Here is a 27,811-nt window from a genome sequence, read left to right as displayed (position 1 = left end):
AACTTGAATTACAAACTAAAGTTGTTATTAGGACCACAAGCTCTCTCGTTCTATATATACTGTATATATAAAGGCTAACATGAGAGTTTAGATTGAAGGTGCTTTTTTTCAACCCTATGAAACCACTTGCAATTTCAAGCCCATATTTATGTGTTTTTTCTCCACTTTTAAGCCCAAAAGACACTGAAACTTTGCTCCATGCATTCATAAGCTCTTGCCTGTCCTAGAATTTTTTACCTACGTATTACCTATTCATCTGCAAGAAACCCACACAGACACAGGGAGAAGATGCAAACTCCACGCAGAATTTGATACGAATAAATGTATTTATTTTCTCAAAAATACTGAGACAAATTACTATGCTGACAATATAATTTGTAAAAAAAACAACAAAAAACCTCAACAACATCATTGTATATGGTGCTGATACACAGCTTTCATTCTCATTTAACTAGACAATCCCGCGATAACTGCCTAGCAGACATCTTGGCATGGATGAAAGGATAACACATGCAGCTCAACCTGGCAAAGACAGAGATCTTCCGTCTTCCCTGCCAATCTCAATTTCACCACACAGCTAAAATCATCAACAATAATCACATCAAGATCAGGCAGAAATCTTGGGGTAATCTTTGATGACCAGCTCAACAACAACAGCAGCACGACTGCACAGGTTTGCATTGCACACCATCAGGAAGATCAGGCACTTTCTAATGGAGCATGCTGCACAACTTCCAGTGCCTTGTCATGTCTAGGCTGGACCACTGCAATGCTCCTCAGGCTGGACTTCCATCATGCGCAATCAAACCTCTACAAATGATTCAGAACACAGCAGCAGGACTGGTCTTCAATGCGTGGACTCTTTAGGGCTCATTTGAAGGCATATAAATATCTCACATCTCTCCAAAAGGCTAAAATTAAATTAAATTAAATTACTTTACAGGATGTTTCTTTCACTGATCCTTACTGTTGGAATGATCTTCCTAATCCTTTCCCTGGCCATATTCAAGAAACAGCTGCAAACTCATCTCTACTGTCAGCACTTCAGTGAACTTCAGCACTGCTGAAAAAAAATAAATAAAATATCTATCCTTTCACTATTATTCACTATCCCTTCCTGTTCTAGCTTGAACAATTTTGAACGATGTGTGGATATTTGTATTGCTAGCACGTCTCATGCTATTGCCTCCTAAAGATGGTCGCTTGTTGTATTCTTTATAGATAAAAGCGTTTTCAAAATGAATAAATGTGAAAGTATTGCATTTCCACTAGTGGTTTCAAACTGTACATATAATTTGTGTATACCTCTTAACTTGTCATAAATCACAGAATTAAATTGAAACTTGAAATCCTTCAAAGATGAAATGAGCTTCTATGAAGTCTATCACGTGTACAGTACATGTGTTGGGCAGTTACTACTACTGTTTTACCATATTTCAGATTCAGAACTCTATACAGTCATTTTGAATGATAGATTCATAACAAAATTGCCATTTCGAACACAGGGAGCAAACCAACAGTAATTAAGATTTAGCTCTAAATTTAAAAACAGCTGTAGATAATTCATTTAGTTTCACTGAAAGCGGCCAATGCTTGTAAACCACAAGCAACATTTTCATGAATGCCTTTTTGTTTGCCATGGCAGAAATGATCATTACCTTGCAAAAGTTAATAGAGCTACACTTGGAAAATGTGCTCACCATAACGTGGGCTTTTACCACCAAGACTGACCAAAAATGCAATGTCAGAGTTTTCTTTCTCATTAAATCAGAAGAAATAAATGTAATTTGGATACAGTAACAAAATCATTTTCAGTAAGTTTAGTAAATGTTTGAGACATCCAAAGCCCAGATTTAATATGTGACCCTGGACCACAAAACCAGTCGTAAGACGTTCTGGTATATTTGTAGCAATAGCCAACAATACATCATATGGGTCAAAATTATCGATTTTTATTTTATGCCAAAAAACATTAGGGTATTAAGTAAAGATCATGTTCCATGAAGATATTTTGTAAATTTCCTATTGTAAATATATCAAAACTGAATTTCTGATTAGTAATATGTGTTGCTAAGGACTTCATTTGGACAACTTTAAAGGTGATTTTCTCAACATTTAGATTTTTTTGCACCCTCATATTCCAGATTTTCAAATAGTTGTATCTCAGACAAATATTGCCCTATTCCAACAAACCATACATCAATGGAAATGTATAAATCTCAATTTAAAAAATTGACCCTCACCCTTGACTGGTTTTGTGGTCCAACGTCACATATGATGAATCTTTTAGAGCTGTGATTAATAACTTACCTTCAGTCCCGGTAATCCTGGCATTCCTGGATGTCCTGGTTGGCCAGCTGCCCCAGGTTGTCCAGGCTTACCCTAGATCAAAAAATAAAAAAAAAACATTTATAAAGACAATAACTCTTGCGGTCTATCATGCATGGTACTCTTGCTTGACCCATCTGATGATGTTTAATTTGCATAGGATTTTACCTCTAGCCCTGGAGGTCCTGGTTGACCGGGTTCTCCACTGTCCCCTTTAGTGCCCTAATAATGAAAATTTGAGTTTGAGTATTCAAGTTAGGAAGTAAGAATTTCTAAGTATTTGTTCATTATCTGTTAAAACAGGAAGTCTGGATGGGACGTATCAAAGCCTTTTGCCATTTGCTATCTGCTAATAATAGGGAGAGAGACTTTCTCATTCTAGAGAGCATTTACTGGACAAAATACAAGGTTAGTACAAGCTCTTTTATTTATGGCCTATGAAATATGAAATGTACAGTGGGAAAAAAATTATTTGATCCCCTGCTGATTTTGTATGTTTGCCCACCGGCAAAGAAATTATCAGTCTATAATTTTAATGGTATGTTTATTTGAACAGTGAGAGACAGAATAACAACAAAAAAATCCAGAAAAACGCATTTCAAAAAAGTTATAAATTGATTTGCATTGCAGTGAAATACATATTTGATCCCCTATCAACCAGCAATATCTCTGGCTCCCAGGTGTCTTTTATACAGGTAACGAGCTGAGATTAGGAGCACTCTCTTTAATCTCAGCTTGTTCCCTATATAAAAGACACCTGTACACAGACGTAATCAATCAATCACATTCCAAATACTACACCATGGCCAAGACCAAAGAGCTGGCCAAAGATGTCAGGGACTAGACTGTAGTCCTACACAAGGCTGGAATGGGCTACAAGACCATCGCCAAACAGCTTGGTGAGAAGGTGATAACAGTTGGTGCGATTATTCACAAATAGAAGAAACACAAAATAACTGTCAATCTCCCTCGGTCTGGGGCTCCATGCAAGATCTCACCTCGTAGAGTTTCAATGATCATGAGAACGCTGAGGAATCAGCCCAGAACTACACGGGAGGATCTTGTCAATGATCTCAAGGAAGCTGGGACCATAGTCACTAAGAAAACAATTGGTAACATACTATGCCATGAAGGACTGAAATCCTGCAGCACCCGCAAGGTCCCCCTGCTCAAGAAAGCACATGTACAGGCCCGTCTGAATTTTGCCAATAACTACTGTGACGAGTTGGCTGCCTCCCCCCTTATTATCATCACCATCCCCCGACGTTGGATGGCGTCGTGTGGTAACGTAATGATGCATGCCATTAATCGATCTATGTAACATAACATGTAAAACGGGAACATGAGTTGCTTTTAGAATAATCCTTTCATGTAAACATCTTAATCATAATATTGTCTAATTCAGAATAAGGTAAATAATTAGATTACTGATGTCCATGTAAATGGCCTAGCCAGTCTCCAGACCTTAATCCCATAGAAAATCTGTGGAGGGAGCTGAAGGGTTGAGTCGCCAAACGTCAGCCTCGAAACCTTAATGACTTGCAGACGATCTGCAAAGAGGAGTGGGACAAAATCCCTCCTGAGATGGGTGCAAACCTGGTGGGCAACTACAAGAAACGTCTGACCTCTGTGATTGCCAAGAAGGGTTTTGCCGCCAAGTACTAAGTCATGTTTTGTGAAGGGGTCAAATACTTATTTCACAAATGCAAATTAATTTATAACTTTTTTAAAAGTGTTTTTCAGTTTTTATTTTGTTGTTATTCTGTCTCTCATTGTTCATATAAACCTACCATTAAAATTATAGACTGATCAGTTCTTTGTCAGTGAACGCACAAAATCAGCAGGAGATCATATAATTGTTTTCCCCACTGTAGTTAAGTGCAAAAAAATAATTTTGAAAACTGAATTATTGAGCTGAATAATGACGATATGAATACTGTCTTTCCGACAGCTACTTTATAGCAGAATTTGAATTTGACTCTGCTTACGCATTTTCAAATCATAATCAAGGACCTCCAATGCTCATGCCTTTGTGGGATTAACAATTCCGACTGCAGATGGCGATATAATCTGTGAACCAGGTTAATTCTTTGATCACTGCACTGTCAATTTATGAGTCAAATCCATTTCACTGACGAGATGAGAGAGACATTCAAAGTGACTATTCGTATTGATGCATAAAACAGTCCATGGAAACTGAACAAATATTCAAACTGTAAACAGTTTTCTCTTGCTTTTTTGAGCATATTTAGAGGTTCCTGAAGCAGATTTCACCAGTCTTAACTTCAAAGGTCTTGCTTATTTTATTTGCAAATTATTTTTGAATCGTTCTGCTGGTTACTTAAATTTTATTTTTTCATTATTATTATTTAAAAAAAATTTTTACTGAAACTGGAACTAAAATAGATTTAATTTTTTTTTTTTAATGATTTGGTCTTGACTAGTGTGTTCCAGTTCTAGTTACGCCTAGTTTGATGGCTTTAGTGTGGTTTGACCACTTCTCAGCTGGTCAAGCCATCTAAAAACAGAAAATCTTCTTGGACTAGTTTACGTGTTTTATTTATATTTTAGCAGGGAAAAGTATTATATATATATATATATATATATATATATATATATACATACATATATACATATATATATATATATATATATATACTAGCATTCAAAAGGTCAGTAAGATTTTTTTAAACCAAAAATTTTATGCAGCAAGGGTGCATTAATTTGATCAAAAGTGACATTAATAAGATTTCAAAATACATTTCAAATAAAAGCTAAACTTTGTTGAATAATCCTGAAAAGTATATCATGGTTTTCACAAAATGCGGCACATCAGCATATTAGAATGATTTCTGAAGAATCGTGTGACGCTGAAGACTGCAGTAATGATGCTGAAAATCAACTTTTGTCATCATAGTAAGAGAAAAGAGTTATTTTAAATTGTAATAATATTTCACATTATTGTTTTACTGTGAAATAAATGCAGCCTTAATAAGCAGAAGAAACTTCTTTAAAACAATATTGAAAAATTTTACTGACCCCAAACTGAGTTAAAGGCTGACAGTTAAATCTCTCTTTGGAAGTCACTGAGAACATGAACTTTTCAGAATATTTAGTACAGTGCACATATTTCTGCCTTCTGCTGTCATTGTTTTATGAAAAATGTCCATTTTATCTCATAAAGTGGTCAATGAGTCATAAAGAATAGCGTTGTTGGCTAGCATTCTGAAGTCTGAAGGTCTCCTTCCTTGGACGCAATCTAAAAAACATGATTTGGAGCGGAACAAGTTTGAAGGCTTGTAACCATTTATAAGATATGGCTTTTGTTCTGCACAATTACACATCATATGTAGCAATCCACATGCATGTCTACACTGATGATGAAAGGTGATTGAGAAAAACTGCAGACAGAACAAAGGGATTTCACCATCTGTCTTGCAATTGCTTTGAAATCACTATAATAATGTAATAGAGACTCCAACTCGGTAATCAATACCTATAATGTTTTCCATATGAATTCAACATTACAAAGGACATCTTGCATTTAGAGGGCAAAAACATGAATTGGGACCTTAGGGCCAGGCTGTCCACTTGAACCAGGTATCCCAGGCAATCCCATCTCACCCTGTAGAAAAACAGACACAGTCAAAAAATGCAGTCAAAGTTGACCAAATTTTGAGTTAGATTCATGCATGTGAAAAAAAGTCTTTGTAATGTTTCATCAAAATGAAGTACCTTAAGTGTATTTTTTTTTTTCTTTTTGAATAGTTTCACTTGGAAATACATACTGTACATTAGTGCAATGGGGTTTGAATTCTATTTCTGGTTGACTTTAAGGGAGACCTTTTTACAATATGTAATATAAGTCTCGGGTGTCCCCAGAATGTGTCTGTGAAGTTTCAGCTCAAAATACCCCAAAGATAATTTATTAAATCATTTTGAAAATGCCTATTTGAGTGGAAGCAGTGACACGCTGTTTTCGTGCATGTCTCTTTAAATGCAAATGAGCTGCTGCTCCCTGCCCCCTTTTACAGCTTGTTGCTTTCGCAACTCTGTTTGGTTTTGATTATCATGTCTATCATGCTGAAAGCATGTGTCTTAAACCATAAACCACATAAGCACCTGCACAGAAAGCATCTGTCACATGGCATGTGAGTACTAAAATAAGTTCTCTTTCATGTCTTATTGTACTGTCGAATAAACACAAGTTTATATTAAAAACACGCGAGTCAGTTTACACACTCAGTTATGTATGTATGTGAAGGTAAACAGCTGGGAACGAAATTGCTTGTTTATATTATATCTGTGTGGCAGCAGCGTAATATACAGTAAATAAATCAATAAATGCACTGCTCTCTTGTCTCCTCTGAGGCTGGGACTCTAAACAGTGTTCTGTGCTCATCAGTGCAGCCAAAGATAGATGCATGCTTTGCTTGAACTTTCGCCATGGCGTTAGAACTGGTACACCGTTGTTGCTTGTGAAAACACAATAGTGGCACCATGGGTGGAAACGTGCAGTTTAAGGGGCAGTAATATTATAATAAGATCCCCTTACCACTTCACAGGATGAGCGAAATCTGATGTGCTCATTTTTTCACAAGATTGCAAAGAAAGGCTTACCAAAAAAAAAAAAATTACTGTTGTACTTTTTCATGTTTTCTGGGTTGGTAGATGCATTACAGCACTTATACATGGAAAAAGTTAGATTTTCATGATATGTCACCTTTAAATTGCATATAACATCTCCAATACAATAAATAAAACAAAGCTTTCAGTCGGGTCAATGCAGAATTTACATTGTTTTCACACGAAAGCTTGGTTTAAATGATTCCAAATCCCATTGACTCGCAGGACTCTGTTTCACATTGAGCTCCAAACTGGAGTATGTTTGTGTCGTCAATGTGAGTCTCACTATGAGTACTAGCAGCAACTATTTACCACAGTAGCTAAGTAACGACTCAGAAGAATACATTGCCTAAAAGTTTTTACTGCTATTTTTGTCCTTCTGTCCGTTTGCTACCAAAACATAACACACACAGAGCAGCACCAACCAAAGGTACATTATAGTTAAGGAACTAAAAATTGTATAAAAGTTTTATAGTTTGTTGATAGTTTCATTCACCATCTTGGCTTGTTTTCACTGAGCTTGTCACTATAAATATGTGATCACCTTCTCTCTAAACTTTATATGCAACTGAGCCAACATCACTAGGGATTGAACCTATAAACTACACAATGCCTTGAACATTAAATATTACAGTAGATGCAGGCACGCTAGCTTTGAGCATGCAAAGGCACTCTATAATGGATATCAGCAACTGGATATGATGAAATACTGCAATAAATCACAAATTACAAGTAAATTCAAAATGTCAAATACAGTCCTTTCTTCTGTAACACTGTAAACCATGCAACTTTGAAGTCTGTATTAGGTGTGCTGAGTCAATCGGTCAACGTGACATTTACATTTTCTATTGATAAAACATGTTTTCACCATACTGTATGAATTCACAGGTCAGGGTTCAGTGAAAACAAAATGTCTTCACATGTGCTTGTGTTTCCTCTCTCCAATGTTTGCATGCCTGTGAATGGAAGTGATTTGTGCAACAGTGGAGTTCAGTGCCACCACAATCTTAGCTTTCTTGCTTCTTGTCCACTTTGAATTTTTATTCATGTTGTTTTGGAATTGGTGACTTGGTGGAGTAATTTTCACTCTAAGGTACCTGTACTTTTACTCAAGTATGGTTTTCCGGTACTCTTTAAACCTCTGCAACAGGTCATGCAATTTATTTTTTCAAACAATTGTGGGTTTGGTGCCTTGCTCAAGTGCACCTCAGTCATGGGCATTGAGGGTGGAAGACAGCACTGTTCATACACTCCCCCACCTACATTTCTTGTTGGTACTGAGAATTGAACCAACAACCTATGGATCACAAGTCCGACTCTCTAACTATTAGGCCACAACTGCCCCAAAATCACTGAACATATCAGAAGCACCATGAAAAGTTATATTTACTTTTGATTCATGATTTTTCAAGTGCTTACTATATATTTTTAGATTTACTTACATGGTCTCCAGGTGTACCTTTGGCTCCTTTTGGCCCTGGAAAGCCAGCTTCACCCTTTAAAAAAAAAAAAAAAAATGTAAATTTTAAATATATTTAGGGTAGCTAATGTTATGATAGTAGTGAGACTTATAAACTATAGAATGCATACAGCTCACTAAGTTTTGTAATAGAGCATGAGGCATAACCTCTAGACAACAGCAAATGAGAAACTAATTTTCCACATGAAAAGGAAAATAAAACATCACCTTCATTCCCCTCTGACCATCATTTCCAGGTATACCAGGTATGCCCTGAAAAAAAAAGAAATAGAAAAGAAATAATAATAGCAAAAAAAAAACTTTCTCAATTGTTGTTTAACATTGAGCACGTTCGAGCAATCAGAAAAAAAAGCCAAAATGATAACATTCATTAATGACTTTAGCACTATAGACAGAGTTTTTACAAATCACACAAATGAGCGCATTTGAGGTACTCTGTTAGGATCTAAGGTACACAGTGCTTTGTAAGGACACCAGTGGGTTTTCTTGGCTTCTGATGAAGCTAACATGCATGGGAAGTCTGGATTAATCACATATGAAATGCGTCCCTCCTGGCATCTTGAAGCTTTGTCAGCCAGAGAGAATAATAGTTTTAACAGGATGTTGTTAAATTCGGATACTACTGTAATATAGGGACCAGCTCCACCGGAGATAATAACAGGTCAGAAAACCTACACAATTTGTAGGAGGAAAAAGTTTTAAATCTCAAGGTGCTGTAACATTACCTTTCCTGTTAAAATAATTAAAGGGCTACCATTTAATATTAACATTATTGTTTAAAAAAAAATAGCTGACCTAGCTATGGTGAAAATGAAGTTTTTTAATATGTTTTACATGTCTGTCTTGTGTTTTTAATATGCTCAAAGACAAGCTATGTGCAAATTCATCAGTTTGAAGCCACCCGTTTCCTACCCTCACAAACATGGGTGGGGCTTTTCATATCTGGTCAAAGGTTTCTATTTACAATGTGTCTTTGCAGCGTTGAGTAATTAGAATCCACTCACTGCTCAAACACTCATTTTTTTTATAATCAGTTCTGAGCTCTACATGCTTGTGAATCCTCTCATTATAAGAAACAAAGTGTATACGCAATGCAAATAAAAGATTCCTTGTGCAGTGTAGAGCTTGACTGATTATAACGTAACTTTGTGAGGTCACGATGAACTAAGATGAGTGACAGCTTTTCAGTGATTATAAGGGGAGCGCTCTTTGTGTGGTTTCTAAGCTATAATCCATTCAGAATTTTAATATATTGATTCACTGATTCATTCTCAAAACTGCAATGAATGACACAGCAACAACCATTAATCCAAGATTGCCACTGTGTGAGTGAAAGTGAAACTGAGTGAAAGGGAGCAGGTCTGAGCTGGGGCAATTGAGTGGAGGCAGGGACTAATTAGAATATTAATGTAGGTTAAGTGTGTAGAGTTACATTTAAACCATTTTAAGATTTAAGATTAAATTATTTTTATGTCCAAAAATTTTCAAATATGTAATTTTGAATGTTAAAGATGAGTTTTAAGTGGGAAAATGTGTGACCACAGGGGGAATACATTAACAATTTAATGAGCAAAATATTGTAGCATTTATTGAATAACTGGGTGATAACCTTTGGGTTGGTAATTGCTAAGGTAACCATTAGGTTATGTTAACCATTAACTCTATTTTTGAATAGTTTTCATAGTGCTCACTTTGTGCAGTACATTGCACTCAACCTGTTTCATTTTATCAGTGCTCCTTGCTAAGGCAAGCTTTACTTAGGGTTAAGGGTTTCAAGCAGTGTTTCCCAACCCTGTTTCTGAACACACAACATCAGTACAGATTTTTGAACTCTTCCAAATAAAACACACTTGATTCAACTCATCAGCCTTATACAACCCGAATTTCGGAAATGTTGGGACGTTTTTTAAATTTGAATAAAATGAAAACTAAGACTTTCAAATCACATGAGCCATTATTGTATTCACAATACAACATAGAGAACATAACAAATGTTTAAACAGAGAAATTTTACACTTTTATCCCCTAAATGAGTTCATTTCAAATTTGATGCCTTCTACAGGTCTCAAAAAAGTTGGCACGGGGGCAACAAAGGGCTGAAACATCTAGCAACTAAATTGACATCAGGTCTATAACATGATTAGCTATAAAAGGGATGTCTTAGAGAGGCTGAGTTTCTCAGAAGTAAAGGTGGGTAGAGGCTCTCCAATCTGTGAAAGATTGCACAAAAAGATTGTGGAATACTTTAAAAACAACGTTCCTCATCGTCAAACTGCAAAGGCTTTGCAAATCTCATCATCTATAGTGCAAATCTCTGTGCGTAAGGGACAAGGCCGAAGACCTTTGTTGGATGCCTGTGGTCTTCGGGCCCTCAGACAACACTGCATCACTCATCGGCATGATTCTGTCATTGACATTACTAAATGGGACCAGGAATATTTCCAGAAACCACTGTCGGTAAACACAATCCGGGGACACTGAAGAAGAACCACTTGTCTCCAGCCATCCTGGTGAACTTCTACCGGTGTGTGATCGAAAGCATCCTGACCAACTGTATCACAGTCTGGTATGGGAACTGCTCAGTTGCTGACCGCAAGGCACTGCAGAGGGTGGTGAAAACCGCCCAACGCATCACAGGGACACCACTTCCTACCATTGAGGACTTCCAGAAAAAATGCTGTTTATGTCGAGCTCGCGGCATTCTTAAGGACTCCTCTCACCCTGACCATAGACTGTTTAACTTACTGCCCTCTGGGAGGCGCTTCAGGAGCCTCCGAACAAAGACCAGCAGACTCAGGAACAGCTTTTTCCCTACAGCTGTCTCCCTACTGAACTCTGCCCGATGATACCCCCCTCACACACCACTACAAACTCTTCACCCCTCCCCATCACTAAATCAGTTTAAAAAATATATATATAAAAATATAAAAATCCATCTACACACTGAGTACTATGTACTGGAATTTTTTATTTCCTATGCACTTTCAGTGTTCATTGCACTAGTATTTATATATCTTAATGTATAGCTTATTCATATCCATTTGTAATTATGTACATAGTTTTTGCTCATAGTGTACATTTACTGCATAATCCATCTGTATAGTATGTTAATATCACCCATCTGTATATCATACTGATAGTATTTAAAAATTATGAATTATAAATTATGTCCATAGTACTGCCTTATCTGTATATTTATGTACATATGTAACATATTGTAGGCTGTATATCCTGTAACTGCATTTCTGGTTAGATGCTAACTGCATTTCGTTGCCCTTTACCTTACATGTGCAATGACAATAAAGTTGAATCTAATCTAATCTAATCAGACAGAACACGAGTAATTAAAGACTTACTCAAACTGGCTGGAAAATCATGAATTCAATCATTAGTAATAAGATTGAATGGTTTTTCAATTTTGACAAATAGGTGGTTACACTGTTACCCAATTGATGTGGAGTGGTCAGTGTGAGGTGACAATAACACACAAAGTTTGGTGTCAATACGTAAAAGTTTTGCCGAGATGCAGTCTCAGATACCGTTTGGCATCATGCCATCAAATTTGTTATTGCGGTAAACAAAGACAGTCTCGACTATCAACACGAAACCCATAATATTTTGCTGGCATGGTCTGAAGATGATTTGGGTCGAATTTGGTGAAAATTTGATTAATGGTCCAGGAGGAGTTTCCAATGTAAATCAAAATGGCGAACAGGAAGTTCAACTGATTATGGAATAGTAGCTATCAATGTTCTCAGCATGTCCCAAGAAATCTAATAATACCAGCCACACGACAAGAGGCAAAACTGTTTATATGGTATTAGCATTTTTTGGAATTTCATTATTAATGGTTAATGGCTTTATATTAATGGTTTATCACCTTTAAACAATAGGTGGTGCTGTCACTAAATTGATGTGGTGTGGTCAGTGTGAGGTGGCAATATGTTAAAGCTTTGCAGAGGGACAGCTTCATGTGTGGTTTGGCATCATGGCATCACATTTTTTGACAGGGTTAATGAAAATAGTTTCATCTATAAACTTGAATTCCAGGTTTGTTTGTTTTTCTGTTTGTATTTTTTTTTTGTTTTGTTTTTGCCAGTATATTCTGAAGATGATCTGAGCCAAATTTGACAATATTTATGACACAATAAGTATTGATGTTCTTGGCATGATCCAAGGAATCTATCAAGATATGTCTCATGACAATAGGCAAAATTAATCAAAAGTTATTAGCATGTTTTGAAATGGCATTATAATTAGGAAGTGCTGCCAGTAAACCTTTTGATCTTCAGGGCATGGTGCCAAAGATCCATGACAAGTTTTGGAATGATACGCCAATGCACTCGTTAAATATAGTATTTCATTGTCAAAATTGTAATATTCCGATGCCCAAAATGGCTGGCATGGGAACACTGGGTACCATTCAACTTGTCATGTTGCTCCAAATGTACAGTAAAAAAGACCAGTCTTGGGATTTTTGGCCAAAACATTCAGAAGTTATTAGCACAAATATAAATTTTTCATATCGCCTGACCATTATTTGTTTGACTGATCAACTTGATTTCCTGATTTAAGTTGCCAACTTAAAATTTGAAGGCAAACAGCTTCAGCAGATTTTTGAGGTGCTCTCAACTTATTTTTGTATTTTTGACTCTCCTACAAAAATAAGTTGAGAAAACTCAAAATCTCCTGAAGCTGGTTGCCTTAAAATTTTAAGTTGGCTCAACTTTTCTTTTTTTTTTTTTACAGTGCATCAATGCTCTGGCAACCACCCAGTACATCCTAGCATCAGATGAGCAAGTTATGCTAACAGATGTATGCCATAACAGTATACTAGAAATGTTATAGTGCAAGTGGCACAGCCAATAAAATAGTGTGTGAACAAACTAATGATCACGGACAAGCCCCCAACTGACACAGGTGAGTGAACTCTCTCAGGACATTCCAGAGAAGCAAGCATGTTCCCATATCATTTTGCAACACATAAAATTGGCCTATTTCCGGTGGAAAGCGTGTTAAAAAAGAACAAAACCAGTATATTAAACTGTATATCAAAATCTGAAATACAGACCATTGCACAGATTGATGGCTGTGTTGGCTGCTTTTAGAAAGCGTAACATTTTAGATCTTTGGAAAGTTAATGTTAACTGCAGAACATGCCAAGATTTATCATTTTATCATTTTAAAGCATCTCTGTGGTCATGCACATTTCCTCTTTCAATGCTTCCTCTTGATGATGTATGTGTGCTCCCATGTAATCTGCAAAAAACATTTGCTTCACTTCAGAGTTTTCCAAGAGTTTAAGCTCTGCTTTCTATTTTTGTATCAGTGCAAAACATAGTAATCAACAATGAGCCTTTTAAAAAAACGGAGTGTCAAGTCAAGTCAATATTATTTGTATAGCGCTTTTAACAATGCAAATTGTGTCAAAGCAGCTTTAGATCGACTTGATATAAAGCTGGGTGGCTTTATATCAGCTTTACAGTATTTAGATGGGGAAATAGTTTGTCGAAATAGTGTCATTCTCCTCTGGCCAGACAAAATCAGCAGTTTAAATCTAGACTAAAGCAGAATCAGATTGTGCAAAGGACTCATCTGGTTCCTGTGGTCTTGTCCCGATGGCCGTCTTGGAGACAGGGTCTTCACTTCACACTAAGTGCAAATAGCCCACCTTGTTGGTTCATAAAGGTGTTATGTGTCAACTACCCAAATATTTAAAACAATTACTGTTCTAATGACCAACTGGATGATTTGATAAATATCAGTTTCCCATCAACACTTTTAAAACCAGTGTTTGTTCTCTCTCTTTATATCAGTGCTGTAGGTCGCTAAGCAAAAAAAAAAAAAAAAAAAAAAAATAGTTTAACCAGAACACACTGTTATCTCCCCCTGTAACATTCAACGTTATTGAGCCACTTTTTGTGCAGTAGGCCTACGAGTGGGAAATATTCAAGTGCTTGCAGGATTCTTTAGTTAAATGTATATGTATAACATTTTTTTAATGTATATGTATAAAATTTTTATAAAAGACCATATATATATTTTTAGACCCTGCTTTAAAGGTTAACAGTTTAAGTTTCCAATTGTGACATACAATGTCATAACATTTTGATCTGAACAAAATATTACATCTGCTTAAATACAGTGCTTGCAGGACTCCTATAAAAAAAAAAAAACGATTGTAAAAAAAACTTTCAACTTGGATTTCACAGGTTTTTCAGTTTGTATTTATGTTCTGCGTGCAATTGCCGAGACCGTGACGCGAGCACCGCCCCAACTGCACAAAACGCCCCCAACACTAGAGAAAGCTGCAGCCGCGCGGAGACCCTACTGCCCCCCCACGCGAAGGCTCTTCACACGGGACGCGGCAAGCGGCGGAACCAAGGCAGACGTTACCACAAAAGCCCAAATGACGCCACACTTCAGCTTTATACACCGAAACAGGAACTGGAACTTTTCTTTCGTCCTCCACTACTGGCAGCGAACTATATTAACGCTAAAATTAGTGGCGTGCTCTTATGCTGCTAGTCTTCTTCTTCTTGTAGAATTTGCAGCAGACTAAACGCAACACCGGCGTATTGCTGTCCTCCTCAGGTCATCTGGATACTCCACTTAACACTTAGATCCTTGTGTAAAGTCCAGTCATATGCAGAACTTGATAACAACTTTCGCTGACTTAAAGTCCTTTATTCTTAGAATAGATTTTATACAAGCATTCCTGACTCCACATTCAAATAACTATGAAAACATGCAACGTCTTGCTGCATGATGAATGACACACTCCATTATTACATGGCTCACAGTTTCTTCCAGTCCACATCTACATCTGGATGTTTTCCAATCCTTGCTAACCCAAAATTCAACACACAATGACCCAACCTTAGTCTAGTTAAAACAACACTATCCTTTATTTCTTACCTTATTGTACTAGAATGCCCTATTATTGGTTGAATAGAATAATAATGTCTGCCTTTATATCCTTCATTCCATTCCTTTTGCCACAATTTTACTGTTCCTTCTTGGATAATACTTTTACACTCAACTCTACCATACAAAACTTCCAACTCTACTTCACTTCTATTTACAGCCTTTCTTGCCATTTCATCTGCCTCTTCATTTCCCTGAACACCTATATGCGCCGGCACCCAAAGAAATCCCACTATATTACCCATTCTGTTTACTCGATTCAATGTTACTAATAATTATACTATTAAGTCTGACCTAGCTTCACTTTTCCTTCCGTTTAATGCCAATAAAGCTGCAGTTGAGTCTGAACAAATTACTCTTTTCCCTGGACCATTTTCCTCCACCCACTCCAAGGCCAATAAAATAGCCACTAACTCTGCAGTAATGACTGACATATTATCCGTTAATATGCTGCTAGTGTTGTGAATTCTTTCCCTTTAAGCATAAGTTAAGCGCGTGATGTTCTTGGTCACGCCATCGTCATGTCAGTGGCGCAGTCAAAGCACAGTCACACTATCACTCATGCCATGTTGATGTGATTGCAATCGTTAAACAGCCGCGTTAACCCGCTAGCATCACTGTTCGCGCTAGAAATGTTTACAAGTTTAATCCTCCTGTGATAATGCCTTGTAATAATCACTATTACTAGTACTAGTGACTTTATTCGGGGAAGTCGTGGCCTAATGGTTAGAGAGTCGGACTCGTAATCCAAAGGTTGCGGATTCGAGTCTCGGGCCGGCAGGGATTGTAGGTTGGGGGAGTGAATGTCCAGCGCTCTCTCCACCCTCAATACCACGACTGAGGTGCCCTTGAGCAAGGTACCGAACCCCCAACTGCTCCCCGGGCGCATGCAGCATAAATGGCTGCCCACTGCTCCGGGTGTGTGTGTGTTTACTGCTGTGTGTGTGCACGTTGGATGGGTTAAATGTAGAACACGAATTCCGAGTATGGGTCACCACTTCCAGAGTTTCGCTCTCCGTGTCCACCTCTTAGTGAGTATGCTGTTGTCATTAGAAGGTCCCAGAGGCATGGAATTGAACTGCTGCTCACATGTAGATTGCTTGCTTAGTAAGCTGCCCAAGTTCTTAAGAGATGGCTTCATAGAGTATCTCCAGCTACAAGGGAAGCTCCCCCAGCATCAACCCATACAACCTACAAGACTTTGCGGGATGGCTTCAATTCAAAGCCCAGCAACAGAGACTGTCCAGCAGGTTAGTGCAACGCTATCAGTATGAGAAATCTCCAAGCACTTTTAAGGAGAAGGGTGGAGCTAAACCTAAAAGCCAGAGCACAGCCTTGTATCATGGTGCAGCACCGCCAGAGGCTACAGCCTCCCGCAGTCCCCAGGTATCACGTAAGAAGACCACATCCAAAGTCAACTGCCTCTTCTGTGGTAGCAAAGACCACTACATCACTCGATGCAGCAGTATCAAAGAGCAGTCAGTCGCTGATCTTTGTAAGTGGATTTCAGATGGTAAGCGCTGCTGGAAATGTACTCGTTCTCATGCACCTGAGACTTGCAATCTAAAGAAACCCTGCAGTGACTGCGGAGGTATTCACCTCCAAGTACTTCATGGTGTGGCCCAAAGTCATGTCACTAGCACATCATCAGCTACCACTGAGAGCCGTGTCTACCTTCTACCTTCAATTTGTCGGGCAGAGTTCTTCTGAAAGTAGTACCAGTGCTGCTACACCATGAATCAAAGATGGTGGAGACTTATGCTATATTAGATGATGGAGCACAGCGTACCATGATCCTGCCCACTGCTGTCCAGCAGCTTCAGCTAAGTGGTGAAAACAAAACTCTAGCCCTTCGCACAGTGCGACCAGACACCACTTACCTCAGCGGCTTCAAAGTCACCTTTGAAATCTCTCCAAGAGATAACCCAGAGAAACGATATAAGGTGTTAGGAGCATTCACAGCCTCTGGCCTTGATCTAGTAGAACAGTCATATCCAGGTCAAACACTTCAGAGGAAGTATGCACATTTAAGAGGGGTCCCACTACACCCGTTTCACAGGGTACGTCCACTGGTGCTAATAGGTTCAGACCAAGTGCATCTCATCTCAGCCAAAGAGCCTATTCGTCAAGGCACCAGAGGAGGACCAGTGGCCATTCGTACAGCTCTCGGCTGGGCACTCCAGGGGGCAGAAATGAGCAGTACAGAACATGCACCAGTGCAGCAGTGTTTCTTCATCTCCACTGCCTACCCAGACGATCTTCTCTACAGAAATATGGAAAGATTATGGCAGCTGGATGTGCTGCCGTTTCACAACGAGAAACTGGTTGTCCGGTCTAGGCAAGACAAAGAGGCGATGCATCTGCTCGAGTCCTAAACTCAGCGGGTCACTGTTGACGGAGTCCAACGTTACGCCACCCCTCTTCTGTGGAAACCAGGTGCACCTAAACTTGAAGGCTCCATGCAGTTTGTCCTCGCAAATCTGAGAAGTACGGAAAGGAGACTCCAGAAGGACCCTGAGAAGGCCTCAATCTATTCAGGATAGATTGCCAAACTTATAGAGGCAGGCTATGTAGTAAAACTCGACCAGAGGGAATCAACACAGTCAGCAGAGGCCTGGTACTTGCCTCATCACCTGGTGAGCCATAACAATAAATCACGGTTGGTGTTCGACTGTTCCTTTAGACATCAATACCTGTCCTTGAATGATCAACTCCTCCCAGGGCCCACACTTGGACCATCGCTGTTAGGAGTACTCGTAAGATTCAGGCACCATCCGGTTGCAGTGAGTTCAGACAATAAAGGCATGTTTCATCAGGTTTATCTACTGCCGACAGACAGACCCTTTCTCCATTTCATTTGGAGAACACTGCAGAGTGAAAACCCTCCAGACATATATGAGTGGCAGGTTCTGCCATTTGGTACAACAAGCAGCCCATGCTGTGCCATCTTTGCCCTGCAGCACCATGCTCACAATTCTGAGGCCAAATATGCAGGTTTGCAACAGATCAGTGCATCAAAGCTTCTACATGGATAACTGTCTGACCAGCTTCCCTACAGTCTCTGCAGCCAAGCAAACAGTAGATCAGTTATGCAGAATGTTAGAAGAAGGAGGGTTCGACCTCAGACAGTGGGCCAGCAGTCATCCGGCAGTGGTAGCTCATCTTCCATCCGAAGCCCGGCCCTCGGCCACAGAGCAGTGGTTAATGCAAAGCCGTGATGACCCGATGGAGCCCACATTAGGCCTCAGGTGGAACTGTGCAGCTGATACCCTTGGTTATCATTATCGGCCCAATGAACACCCAGCACTGACCATGAGAGCTGCCTACCAAGTATTGGCATCACAGTATGATCCATTGGGATTCATACTACCATTTACTACCATTTACTACCAGGGCGAAAGTTATCATCCAGTAGTTGTGGGCTAAAAAGAGAGACTGGGATGACCCAGATCTACCGCCAAACCTTCAGACTACCTGGACCAACTGGGAGAGCAAACTTACCCATCTCAATAGGGTATCAATTCCTCGCTGTTACTTACCAACCTCCACGACTGCAGCAGCTCAGCACAGTTCCCTTCATGTGTTCTGTGATGCCTCTGAAATGGCATACGGGGCTGTGGAATATTTGGCAGTCAACCTGGATAGTGACATCTGCGTCTCCTTTATAATGGCCAGATCACGAGTTGCTCCTAAGAGGCAGCAATCTATGCCTCGCCTGGAACTTTGTGCTGCCTTAGATGGGGCTCAACTAGCCAAAGTGGTGAGGGATGAGCTGACACTCTCCATAGGTCAAACAATCCTGTGGACAGACTCCATGACTGTTCTAGAGTGGATTCAGTCAGACTCCTGCCGATACAAGGTATTCGTTGGGACACGAGTCTCTGAGATACAGGAACTAACGGACTACAGATCATGGAGGTATGTTAATACACAGGATAACTCAGCAGACTACATAACAAGGGGCAAAACCCTCCAAAGTCTGTCCGAGCCCAGTCGATGGAACCAAGGGCCTTCATTCTTGAGACAGAGCCCAGAAAACTGGCCTAAGAAACCCGGAGTTACACCGGCAGAGGCAGTACCAGAACTGAAGAGCTTATCCTGCTACCCAGTATTGACAATTGAAACTGATCCTAGTCTTCCTGACATCACCCAATTCAATACCTGGCGAGATCTGGTGGAGGCAACTTGACAAGTGGGACAGTCGACTAGTCAACCTCGCTCCCGAGTGGGACTCAATGACTAACCTGATACAAGTTGGGGGGCAACTAAGGAAGCTGACGGACTCTGAGCCGGGCCAAATCCACCCCATTGTGCTGTACCCGAAACACACAATTGCGAAGCTCCTTATCAAAGAATTTGACGAGCGGCTATTACATCCAGGAGCCGAGAGAATCTTTGCTGAGATGCGGAGACAGTATTGGATTCTTCGGGGACGTCAAGCCATCAAGCATCATCAGCTCAACTGTCTGTCCTGTCAGCATTGGAGAGCCCAGCCAAAGGTCCCGCAAATGGCAGATTTACCACCAGAACGCCTTCGACTGCTTTGTCCACCCTTTTACTCAACAGGTGTTGACTGCTTCGTCCCATACCTGGTAAAAATAGGAAGGCGTAATGAGAAGCGCTGGGGCCTTATCTTTAAATGTCTCACAACAAGGGCAGTTCATATCGAGCTCCTTAATACAATGGATGCAGATGCCTTCCTTCTCGCACTCCGCAGGTTCAGAGCCAGAAGAGGTCAACCAAAAGAGATACGTTCGGATTGTGGCACCAACTTCCGTGGAGCAGAACGAGAATTACGGGAAGCCTTTTCTAGTATGGAGCCAGAACTCCAAACCCGTCTTGTAGACCACCAAATCAACTTCAAGTTTAACCCACCCAGTGCTCCACATTTTGGAGGGATGTGGGAACATGAGGTCCGCTCCATAAAGAATGCGCTCCAGGTAGCTGTCGGTAGCCTAGCAGTGACAGAGCAGTCACACTATCTATCACTCATGCCATGTTGATGTGCAAGAGAAAGTTTGTGAAGCTGTAAGTTTACTACTTTGTTGCTAATAATGACACAAAGTGTTGATGTTGATTGTGTGTGTAATCCTGATGTAATCCTGTTGATTGTATGATGCTGACTATGTTTAGCGATCTTTTTGACCGTGATTGCAATCGTTAAACAGCTGCGTTAACCCGCTAGCATCACTGTTCGCGCTAGAAATGTTTACGCCTGAGTGTTGGGGTTTTCTGTTATAATGTCTTGTAATAATCGCTATTACTACTACTAGTGACTTTATTAATGATACATTCTCATTTCTTCATATGATTCATTGCACTGTGCAGTTTTGCAACTTATTAATATTTGAGACTGATACTTCTTTGTTCGTCTTTCATATATTACTGCACTTTACGAGTTGTTATATTTGTAAAGTTATTTGTACAATAAGTATTTATTTCTGTTATTTTAATTTCCAGAAACTACCTCAAGTACACTACTATGTGTGAATGGTTCCTCTTGCACAATAAATGGTTAAACTCTATCTGATGACTCCAACTCCCTAACCAGAGTTCTGTTGCGGTCAATAACACCATTACCAGCTTTCAGTGGGGCAATCCCCCACAGCTAGTATTTCCTGTAACTGTTTAAGTTCAGAGACGAAGACTGCTCTCTAGCTATATGAACTCCAAATGAAACAACTGCCATGAATTTTGTATGATTTAATTTATTTATTTTTTTAAATATCGATATTCCATTTTTGAGAATCGATACAGTATTGCCAAACACAATATCGCGATACTCACGTGTATCAATATTTTCTTACACCCCTAGCAGTTATCATGATGTGGTTACCCTGCTAGGACATCTTTGTGAACTTGAAGGCAACAGACTTCATACAATTTCAATTTATTTATAAAGCACAACTAAACACAACTACCGTTGACCAGTGTGCTGTACAGAGTAAGTAACCACAAACAGAATTAAAAACAAAGACAAGGTCACAAATAAAACTGAAAGACACAGGGCAGAGCAAATGCAAATTACGAATAATAAGCCAGCTCAAATAAAAACGGTTTTTAACCTGGATTTAAAATGTGTAGTGTAGGTCCAGTTCTGATTTCTGTAGGAAGACTATTCCAAAGTCTCGGAGCAGCTACGGCGAATGCTCGATCACCCCTAGACTTGAGTCTTGTTCTAGGAACCACTAAGAGCCTTAAATTGGCAGACCTAAGAGCTCTTGCAGGTTGATGGTCAATCAACAGATCCGATCAGACACTGCCACTAAAATCACACTAACACCACATGGTTAAAAGTCATTGCAAAAAAGCCTCAGAAAAGTGAAGCTAGCGTCGCTTAATCCTCGACATCTATGAGTACATAATTAATGTAGTCAAAAATAGACTAGACTAAACATTGTCTGCATTTTTAGAGTTCAGTGCTTGAGTAAGTGACTAAGAATCAGTTTAGCACAGATATAGTGACTCGTCAGTAAACGTGGATCGTAGCAGCAAACACACTGTGCGATGATCATGCTGAATTTCTAATACTGTCATAAAATTATCGTAGGCTATCTTTGGTCGCAAGACCATGACAAGGGCCATCTTTGTACCTTTCTCACTGTATGACACAGGACCACTGATTAGGAGCCACGATCACAGAAATCACCACGATTCTTTCACGATGCCAATCTTTCATCTGGGACAACTGGAAATCATGCAGTGTGTCTCCGGCTTAAGACAAAGGATACATGAAAAATGTGCAGTATTGTGGGGCTCCAGGAACAGGGTTGGGAATCACTGTACTTGAACACTGACTGAGACAGGAAAGACTGAGTTAGTTCATTTACGGAGACATGGAAAGATCCATTCTAAATGTAAATATTTGTTTGTGCTTTCCCTCTCCGTCTTGACAGTACACTATTCCCACTGATATCAATGAATTTTCAGAGTTCTCTCACGCTTCATATGCTTGACTCACCGTCGCTTAGCTGAGAGCATGTTTTCTGTTTCTTTCTCTCACACACATGCAAAGAGACAGGAAACAAGAGATTCTTAAATACTTGTTTATTCCTGTAAAATGACTGAATGTGTTTGGAATTACTCATTATTTTAGTCTGTCATGTAAAACAAAGCCTTTACTAAGCAGAAGCGAGAGGTGGTTTCTTTCAGCAATGGGTGGTGCTAATACACAAATGCTTGCCTATCACAGTCCACCTTTTAATTTCTGCAAATCAGTTCAAACAAAAGCAGATTCAATGCAACCAAATACTTGCGGTTTTCCCACCCCTCCAGCAGCCTTCCATTCTGCCCTGCCAGGCTACAACACTGGATTTATTCCCACCCGCCCCACCCCCTCTCCTGTGCTGCATGGCTGCTATGGCTCTGCTATGCATGCTCCCTTCAAGCCCGCCCAGTTGATACCCGCTTGGTTCCCTGTTGTGTTACCACCTCCCTGGACTGGTTTGGATGCCTGGAGGCATCCATTGGGAGGGGGGTACTGTCAGGGTTCTGCCTTGACAGCCTTGTCTGTGTTGTCTTTGTTTAATGTTTCTTTGGTTGTCTTGTGTCTTAACACATTGCTTTGTCTTTGTTTGTGTCTACCATGTGTTCCTGTGTTTCCCTTGGTCACGCCCTCTTGTCCTCGTCCCACGTCTTGTCCTTGTTTCCTTAACTGTGCTCATCTGGCCCTCGTGTAATTTCCTCCCTTTATATTGTGCTGTTTTTCCTCTTGTGTTTGTGGGTTTGTCTTGTGCCATAGAGACAGTTACTGATTTGCTGCTCTATACCCCGTTCTTGCCCTGTCATTGTATATCCTTATTGCAGTTTTTGCTCTTGATGTTCTATCTTCTTTTTTTTTGGGGGGGGGGGGGGGTGTCCCTCAGCAATCTTGCTTATATTTACTTGTATATCATCTTTACTTGTTCATCAGTCTTGTTTCTAGTCTTGAACTACACTGATTTTATACTTTAGTTTTTCATTAGTCTAAATTTAGATATTTCCTTTACTTTTTTTTTTTTTTTTTTGGTTTACTTTATTTACTTGTTGTTTTTCCCTTTTATTACATGTTTCTCGTGTTGCTGAGGGTTGTTGTTGTGTGGTTTTGAGTGCTGTCTTGTTTTGTGTTTGTGCTGTGTGTTCCCTCCAGTCCTGCTCTACTCCCTGTCTGTTGGTTCCCCAAGGTAGTCTGCCAACCAAGCTTGGTGCTGAGAATCTTTCATTGATACTAGCCTGCTTTATGCCCATTCACCATTAGTCTATATATACTGTATATAGACTAATGGTAGTAATCATTTAAGTAGCCTCCTGAGAAGCTGAATATAAAAGTAACAGTTTATGAATGGTTAATGAATGAACAGCAAAATAAGAATGTTTTACAATTTTAGCAGATCCAACAAAGCCACCTTGGTGCATTTTACATGATAAGCGGAAGCAGATGTTTGGTAGAGTTTGCTCTGCAGGGACCAGTAAAAGAACATGGAAACTTGTAGCAAAAAAGTGCCTTCCATTTCTTTGAGGACATAAGTTCTCACCTCACTGAAAATGACTAGAATAGAACAAGTGGTGAAAACTAAACTCGGCTAACATGCTGTGAGTGTTTAATGTATGTTTATGGCTGTCGGCATGGCTGTGATTCGGCCGTAGGTATTCACAGCGTGCCGTTATACCTCATGGCTACGAGTGAAATTACTGTAAAATTGCTAGCAATATTTCTATACTTCTGTAATGCCAATATAGCAATAAATAAACTGAAAATCAATTAATTTAACTTAACTTTTTAACTTAATCAGAATAGAATCACACTAGCTACTGTAGGTACAGTAGTGGCCAAAATTAATGGCTGTCTGTGGTTGCTCCGTATTTTAGAAAACTGACATCGTAGCCCTTTATTTAGACATATTAAAAATGCATACAATTTTGTAAGCATATCGCACAGTTGTGCTTGGAGTGTAAAACTATATGTAAATGCTCCACATTTCAATTGTTTCATTTGTGATGATGCAAAAGCTGACATACAAAGCTTGTACTCATTATTCCAAAGCTTTAATTCAGTCAGTCAATGTGGGAACTGTTAGCTATATTATTAAACATTATCATGTGGGTCTTTGTGAAAATGGCCAAGAGGAAGGAGCTGTCTTCTGCAGCCAAGGAGGATATTATCAAAAAGGCTAAATACGGTCAGTTTACTTAGGATATTGCTGGTCGAGATGTCCACAGAATTATTGCAAAGCACCGTCAGACAGGTACCATGCAGAAGCACTGGCCCAAAGAAGACAAGTGAGTTCTGTCAGCTGTCAGTAGTCGTCTAGAATCTCCGGTTTTATCTCGCACTGCAAGGTGAGTATGGAAGATCTGCTTACAATCATCTATTTTTTTATAAATCACAATAACAATCTCAATCACATCACGCATACAATGAAGGTGCACAGGGATAGAGTTACGTAATACCATTTTAAACTTGAATCAAAGCTGATGAATGAAGAAGTCAACGCTTTTCAAGAAATTGTGCACATCATATGCACTAAGCACATCATATGCACTAATGGCTGCTGTAATAAAAAACAAGGGAGAACCAAGGAAATACTAATAACTGATTTAAAAAACAACAACATACATTCCATGATAATCTAGCTGTAGTTTGCCTTTTTTGACACTTAATTTTGTCAGTTAAATAACTTAAAGGGGTCATATGATGCTTTTTTAAAGATCATTATTTTGTGTATTTGGTGTAACAGAATATGTTGACATGCTTTAATGTTCAAAAAACACATTATTTTTCAAATACTGTACATTATTGTAGGTCCTCTATGCCCCGCCTCTCTCAAACGCTTCGTTTTCTACAAAGTCCCTGCTTCCGACAAGCGTAGTCTGCTCTGATTGGCCAACTGGCACAGTGCATTGTGATTGGCCGAACACCACAAGCTCTTTATCGGAAATGTCCTTAATTTTACCATCAGTTCAAACTCGAGAAGGGAACAGAGTCGCATGACAGACACAGTGATGATGCTCGTATGTGTTTGCACACAAGCCACAATTAAGACAGCTGATGTGCTGTGACGTCTCTCTCTCTCTCTCTTTCTCTCTCTCCCTCTCTCTCATACACACACACGAGCGTGCACGCACGCAGGCTAGGGTTGTCAACATGGCTGAAAAACTCAATTTCAATTTTGTACCTAAATAAAAAAATATTTGACGAATATTCGAAATTCGAATATAGCAATTACTTCAACTAATAACAAAACTTACTTACAGTCGCTGATTCAGAAGCGCCAGATTGTCATAGCAAAGTCAGAATTACCTCCTCTTCTAGGTTCACGAAACAGTCGACCATAAAATACATTGTGATAACATCTGGGTTGTGCTGTTCTGTTGTAAGTCATCTTAATGATTCCTAAATGCATCTGCTTTCAGAAGGCCAAATAAAGTGCTTTTGCTTTCGCCTGGAAACACACAGCGTCTCCCTGACACGGCTGCATCAACACTACTGCGGTCACTGAAACCACGCCTTCTTTCTTTGCGTGAACATTTGGGCGGCGTTACGCAAATATTTCCACATCGTGACGTAGACATGTGGGGGCGTGTTTGAATGAGCCGTTTTAGGGGGTGTGGCAGAGTCTTAACTTTGATAAAGAATATCTCTTTGGTTTTGAGACTATAGTCTTTGCAACTTCAGGGATCTTATCTATGCAAAATCAGCTTGTAACACTCCAAAGAGAAAGGAAAACTTGAAATCACATCATATGACCCCTTTAACCAAAGTTTTCTTCTTTTCAATATAACATGCTCTTCATATTTTTTAACATACACTTCATATTTTGATCTTAATTCAGGCCACTATGTACTATGTACAAAGCTAAGCAACATCAGCAAATGATATCAGAATGAAATTACTGCTGACAACTATTGCATAATTATTCTATATAAAGCAGATGTTTGATTGTAAGGACATTTCTGTTACTATTGTATGATCAATGTAAAATGTCCAATCTGGGTCCTAAAGCAAATGCTGAGAGCGAACTAGACCATCTAAAATTTGAGACTATTCATTGTATAGATTTGGCCTTTTTTACTGTTTATCCCAAAACCAGCTAGATGGCTCTAGTTATCTGGCTTTCATTAAAACTTGAAGTGTTCTCCCAGTAGAGCTAAAAATCTGTGGCTCTTAGACCAATTTCTCTAAAGATGAGTTTAGCGCTAGTCTGCTGAACTGCATTGCTGAGTCACAAATTTTCTTCTCCCCAGTCCAGGTGTAAAGACTTAACCACCAATACGACTTCAAATCATATCATCATTCAGCCAAACTGGAGTGTTGTATTAGAGGATGTAAAAAGGGAGTATTCCTCATGAGTTTCTCTGCTCAAATGCTATCTGGTATTATTCAACAGCTTGCTCTTCAATGCAGTCCACCCACTAAAATACCTGGCAATGGTCTGTTTTAAGATATACTCACAGGATGTCCCTCTCTTCCATCCACTCCTGGAATTCCAGGCTGTCCTGGATCTCCCTGAAGAGACAAAGATCATATAGTCAGAATAAAAGTGCACCGCATCTCTTAATCTTAACAGGGCATGGGAGTGTTTGAAACTAGTTGGAATTTTTCATGTAAATAACAATGAGTGCATTTTGCATGCATACAGTTCTGAGAACATTTCACTTCAAATCCTAATCTTTTTCTTTTATAATAAACAAGATGGCATGCCACTGAATCTGCTGGCAATAACATTAAAGCAGCAACAGTGTGTTTCTTGGTTTCTCATGACTTAGAGAACATACAGCAATGCAAGACATTCTTGATGTCTTTTAAAGTAAGCAGTATGATTAAGCTGCAATACATCTTAAACAGTGTCATGTGTTTTATTTTTATCCTATGATATGATTATTAAACATGGAATGACTCAGTGGTAAGTTGCCATTCATTGCTGTTCTCTGGTTTGAAGAAATAAAGGTGAACTTTAAGAGAGTAGTGCATGTTTAAAGATCTGAAACTAATCAAATATTCCATGATTTATCATATAGGCAACCACCAAGATGTTGAGGAACAGCTTGGTTTAATAAAAGCCATCTGTAAGCCTGGAAAAAAGACAGCGTAGATCAGCATGAAAGAGGAAACGATGGTGCAAACCCTTTTATGGCTTTCCATAAGGAGATTCTGTACTAGCATATTTTTTCATGCAATTCTGTCAAATAATACTGCATCTTGGAATCCTGTGTAGCCTCTTTAAAGTGGGCTTGCCAAATATTCTCAATGGTCCATGATCACAGTTCAAGGAAGCCATTAAACATGTTCAGTCTATTACAGTGAGAAGAACTGTATCAGTACAGACCTTTAGACCAATTCCTCCAGGAATTCCATCTTTCCCATCCCTGCCAGGTGCTCCCTTGATAAACACACACACAAAATGGCATTAAAGCATAATCATTTCTCCACTTAATTTTTGTGAGTGGACAGTTATTGAGTGGTAAACATAC

The 27,811-nt window shown here is 39.3% G+C and overlaps 1 protein-coding gene across 1 annotated transcript in view; it reads right to left on the bottom strand.

The window, feature by feature from the left end:
* LOC306882067 (uncharacterized protein) overlaps positions 1 to 27,811 on the bottom strand; it is a 133,996-nt gene that overhangs the window by 34,568 nt on the left and 71,617 nt on the right. The window contains exons 15-21 of the mRNA XM_079436513.1: positions 27,667 to 27,720; positions 26,793 to 26,846; positions 8,642 to 8,686; positions 8,397 to 8,450; positions 5,900 to 5,953; positions 2,497 to 2,550; positions 2,311 to 2,382 (exon numbers count right to left, since the gene is read on the bottom strand). Coding sequence (XP_079292639.1) covers positions 2,311 to 2,382; positions 2,497 to 2,550; positions 5,900 to 5,953; positions 8,397 to 8,450; positions 8,642 to 8,686; positions 26,793 to 26,846; positions 27,667 to 27,720 — 387 coding nt within the window. The remainder of the gene's footprint in view (positions 1 to 2,310; positions 2,383 to 2,496; positions 2,551 to 5,899; positions 5,954 to 8,396; positions 8,451 to 8,641; positions 8,687 to 26,792; positions 26,847 to 27,666; positions 27,721 to 27,811) is intronic.

This window comes from Barbus barbus (genome assembly GCF_936440315.1).
Source record: "Barbus barbus genome assembly, chromosome: 16".
NCBI lineage: Eukaryota > Metazoa > Chordata > Actinopteri > Cypriniformes > Cyprinidae > Barbus > Barbus barbus.
The sequence above is the reverse complement of the archived record's forward strand: the minus strand, read 5'-3'. Positions and strand labels throughout refer to the sequence as shown.